Source organism: Propithecus coquereli, unplaced genomic scaffold, assembly GCF_000956105.1.
Source record: "Propithecus coquereli isolate 6110/MARCELLA unplaced genomic scaffold, Pcoq_1.0 Scaffold79, whole genome shotgun sequence".
In the NCBI taxonomy this organism is placed as follows: Eukaryota; Metazoa; Chordata; class Mammalia; order Primates; family Indriidae; genus Propithecus; species Propithecus coquereli.
The window spans coordinates 8,166,101-8,170,085 of NW_012154062.1; the positions used below are offsets into that span (position 1 = coordinate 8,166,101).

The 3,985-nt window shown below is 60.8% G+C and overlaps 1 protein-coding gene across 1 annotated transcript in view; it reads left to right on the forward strand.

Moving 5' to 3' along the window:
• The window catches only part of PTK2B (protein tyrosine kinase 2 beta), a 119,633-nt gene that overhangs the window by 107,312 nt on the left and 8,336 nt on the right, over nucleotides 1-3,985 (forward strand). The window contains exons 24-30 of the mRNA XM_012663020.1: nucleotides 45-191; nucleotides 342-377; nucleotides 731-755; nucleotides 2,045-2,091; nucleotides 2,759-2,896; nucleotides 3,117-3,197; nucleotides 3,861-3,982. Of these exons, the coding sequence (XP_012518474.1) occupies nucleotides 45-191; nucleotides 342-377; nucleotides 731-755; nucleotides 2,045-2,091; nucleotides 2,759-2,896; nucleotides 3,117-3,197; nucleotides 3,861-3,982 (596 nt within the window). The remainder of the gene's footprint in view (nucleotides 1-44; nucleotides 192-341; nucleotides 378-730; nucleotides 756-2,044; nucleotides 2,092-2,758; nucleotides 2,897-3,116; nucleotides 3,198-3,860; nucleotides 3,983-3,985) is intronic.

The window sequence follows — 3,985 nt, forward strand, 5'->3', positions numbered from 1 at the left end:
GCGGGGCTCACTGTGTCCTCTCGTTTGTCCCCGCCGTGCTCCAGGAGGAGGACTTCATCCGGCCCAGCAGCCGAGAGGAGGCCCAGCAGCTGTGGGAGGCCGAGAAGATCAAGATGCGGCAGATCCTGGACAAGCAGCAGAAGCAGATGGTGCTGGATTACCAGTGGCTGCGGGAGGAGGAGAAGTCCCTGGTGAGCGAGCGCCGGGCCCGGGGTGGGGTTTCCGTGCCCTGCCTCCCTCCGCGTCCTCTTCCACACCCCCCGGCTGGGTGGAGCAAACGCATTCCTGGTACTTTGGATTCTGGAACCCTAAGTCCTTTGCTTTGGTCTCCTTCTCTGCAGGACCCCATGGTTTACATGAACGACAAGTCCCCATTGGTAAGTCCGCAGGAGAGAAGACCCCCACACCACGGGACCCCCGCCTCCCGCCCCGGGCCTACCCAGCTCCTCCTCGGCTGCCCCCCATCCTGGGAGACATCTTTTCCCTGCGTGCCAGCCTCCACGCAGCTCTTTTCCAAGCTGTCCTGTGACCTGCACCCTTAGCACCGCTGTGGCCTATCACAGGGCCCCTCTGCCTCCCAGAAAGGTCCTTCTGGTCAGGAGCTCTCAGACACCGCCATCAATGGCCCTAATCTCTAAACACGGTGGAGGGGCTGGGGACAAATGAAGCGGGGAGTGGGTTGTCGCAGAGCAGTGTGAGTGACAGGTTCTCTCTCCTCCCTTCCCTCCAGACCCCGGAGAAGGAGGTCGGCTACAGTAAGTGCTCCTGCCCTTCCTTTTGGGGGGTTTCCGCTTGGCTTCTTGGACGGGGCCACTGTCCTTGCTCATTGCCCAGTGCCGGGGGCAGTGTCTGTGTGACTCTAGGAAGCACCTGTCTTGCTTTAACTCGGAGTGTGCGGGGAGGGCCGGCTTTGGGGCTGAGAGCCACCATGCTGCTCTGCCACCCACGTCCCTCGCGCCCTGCCTGGCACCTTTCTCTTCCTCTTTCAGTTCTCAGGTCCTCTCCCCCTGCATTTGTCCCAAGGAGCGGGGGCTTCTCTCCTCCCTTGTATTTCCTGCTCACTCTGTGGGAGGCTCCGTGGGGAGGAAAATGAAGTAGCTCCACCCGCCTCTCCCCGCTCACACTCATCTTCTCCAGGCCCCAGGGGTGGAAGGGAGAAAGCGGGAGGGGAAGCCAAGACAAGGGGTCTCCAAAGCCTCTGCAGAAGGCAGGGAGGGAAGAGCCAGCAGTGAGCCTGGCTGCTGCCTGGGTCCTAGAGGGGTGGGGCTGTTGATGGTGATGACAACAGTCACAGAGAACTTAATACAAGTCAGGCACAGGCCCTGCACAAAGAGGCACAGGATGGTTGAGTAACTTGCCCAAAGTCACACAGCAAATAACTAGCAAATCTCAGATTTGAACCCATACATTCTGGCTCCAGGGTCCCTTCTGAGCTAAATCTCTTATTTTACAAATGAAAATTAAGGCCCAGGGAGTGTATGTGAGCGGCCCCAGGTGGCAGAGCTGGAGGGGAGAGTAGAACCGGGAGTTCTGAATCTCACTCCGTGCTCACTCCTCCAGCGGCTCCGCTCCACAGGCGTGTGTGTGTCTTTGCTCATCAAAGTGGGAGGAAGAGCCCGGCTCTGCTGCTGTCCCACTTCCTCGGCCCAAACGGTCAACGCAAACCTTTAGAGAATCCTCACAAGTCTACCCCAGGCGCCACAGACCCCTGCCGCCTCCCGCGCGAAGCTTCTCCCCCAGGGACGGCAGGGCCGCGGCGTGCTGGTTCTCAGGCCTGGCGTCCACCAGGGAGCAAGCACTAGCCGGGGCAGGACGCCCACTGCAGTCTCTCCAGCTCGGCCGTGGCTTTGGTTTTTTCTTTCTATAAAAGGGACAGCAGTGCTTGTCCCTGGTTACGGGAAAACCAGGGAGAGCAGAAGGTCATTTTCCCTGCCATCCTGGACTTTGGGCTCTCCTGGTGGTAGAGCAGAGGGGTTCAGCAGGCACAAAGGGACGGGTTGGGGTGCTCAGAACCGCCGCCCACTCGCCGTGCTTTCCATTGCAGTGGAGTTCACGGGGCCCCCGCAGAAGCCGCCGCGGCTGGGTGCGCAGGTATGTTCTGGCTCTGATGAAGCTGATAAGACTCGATTCAGAGTTCCACGAGGCTGCAGACCACGGATTGAGAAAAATGTCACAGTTGCTCGGTTAGAATCTAGTCCAGGATCCTCATTATATAGATGAGGCCCAGAGAGGGGAGGCAACTTGCCTAAGGCCACACAGCTAATTCACGAACACCCAAGGGAAAGAACCAGTCTCCTGTCCCCTGGGGCCCCTCCCTGACCTGGAGGACAGCTCACCAGTCCAGCCCTGGTTGGTGGGGGGGGGGGGGTAGGCCTTCCTTCCTGAGCCTCTGCCCTTGGCTCCCAGCACCCTGCTGTCCTTACAGCAGCCCTGGGGTGGGACAGTGGTTCTCGCCCTGGCCTGTCCATTATAATCACCTGAGGAGCTTTGAGACCACCTGCCCCCCGTGCCCAGGTGATGGTTCAGCTGGTCTGGCGTGAGGCCGCCACTAGTATTTTGCTAAGGCTCCCCGGCTGGAAACCCACTGCCCTGGACGTGGAAGGGAGGGAGGCACCCCCAGGACAGGGCACTACTGTTCCAGAGACGAGTCCTTTCCAGTCGGGTTGGTGGCTGCGTTGGTACCAGTCGCACCTGCCCGTGAAGAGTGGTAGTGTCCCCCGACTCACCCTGCCCCCCCGGCCGTGCTTGTCCCCCTCAGTCCATCCAGCCCACGGCCAACCTGGACCGGACCGACGACCAGGTGTACCTCAACGTCATGGAGCTGGTGCGGGCCGTGCTGGACCTCAAGAACGAGCTCTGTCAGCTGCCCCCCGAGGGCTACGTCGTGGTGGTGAAGGTGGGAGCTGGGGCAGGGGAGGCGGAGGCTGCTCCCCCAGGCCTGGAAGGGAAGGGGCTGTGCTTCCTTGCTGGCCAGCCCGGCAGACCCCCTTGGAGCACGGTGGCCCAGGGGAATCGAGTCCCAGGGCAGGCACCACTCAGAAGCGCTCTCCCCAAGGGAAACGTGGCTTTCTCCCAAAGCAAGAGGTGACAGTCACCCTGCCCCCTTCTCTCCCCAGAACGTGGGGCTGACCCTGCGGAAGCTCATCGGGAGCGTGGACGACCTCCTGCCCTCCTTGCCATCGTCTTCACGGACAGAGGTGAGTCCTAGTCCTCGTCCCAGCCGGGGCCGAAATCTGTCCCCTTTCTGCTGCACCTCCACCTGTCCCTAGGTGTGCTTCCCTCCAGAGGCACATGAGGACCACCTGGCTGCCTCACTTCTGCCCTCTGAGTCCCCAGGGGGCTTCTGCACAGCACATCTGATCACACTTACTCGACTGCAGTGCACCGTGAACATAACTCTATATGCACTGGGAAGCCAAAAAGGTCATGTGACTCACTTTATTACAGTATTCGCTTTGTTGAGGTGGTCTGGAACCGAATCCACGATACCACCCGGGTATGCCTGCACTGCGCAATGTGCTAGCTAGCGCTGGAGACAAAGCGGTCCCTGATCTCTTGACTTGACGGCAGACTGCCACCTTTACCTCTGGCCATTCTCTCCGGCGCGAGGGGACGCTGCCACGAAGGGAGGGTCTGTCCCGCTGGGTCTGGGCTGTCTGTGATTTCAGTCCTTGCAGACCCAGCTCCAGTCTGCACAGAGCATTGGATTCAGCCCAGGCCTAGGGGGCTGAGTTGCCCCCAGGGAACGTCCCATGGCCTCAGCCAACACGCAGGTGGACACCCCCCCACACTCCCGGCTTCCCCATCCTCCAGGCAGAGACTCGTGGACCCTCAGCCTCCCCCATATGCTCTTCCTACAGATCGAGGGGACCCAGAAGCTGCTCAACAAAGACCTGGCGGAGCTCATCAACAAGATGCGGCTGGCGCAGCAGAACGCGGTGACCTCCCTGAGCGAGGAGTGCAAGCGGCAGATGCTCACGGCCTC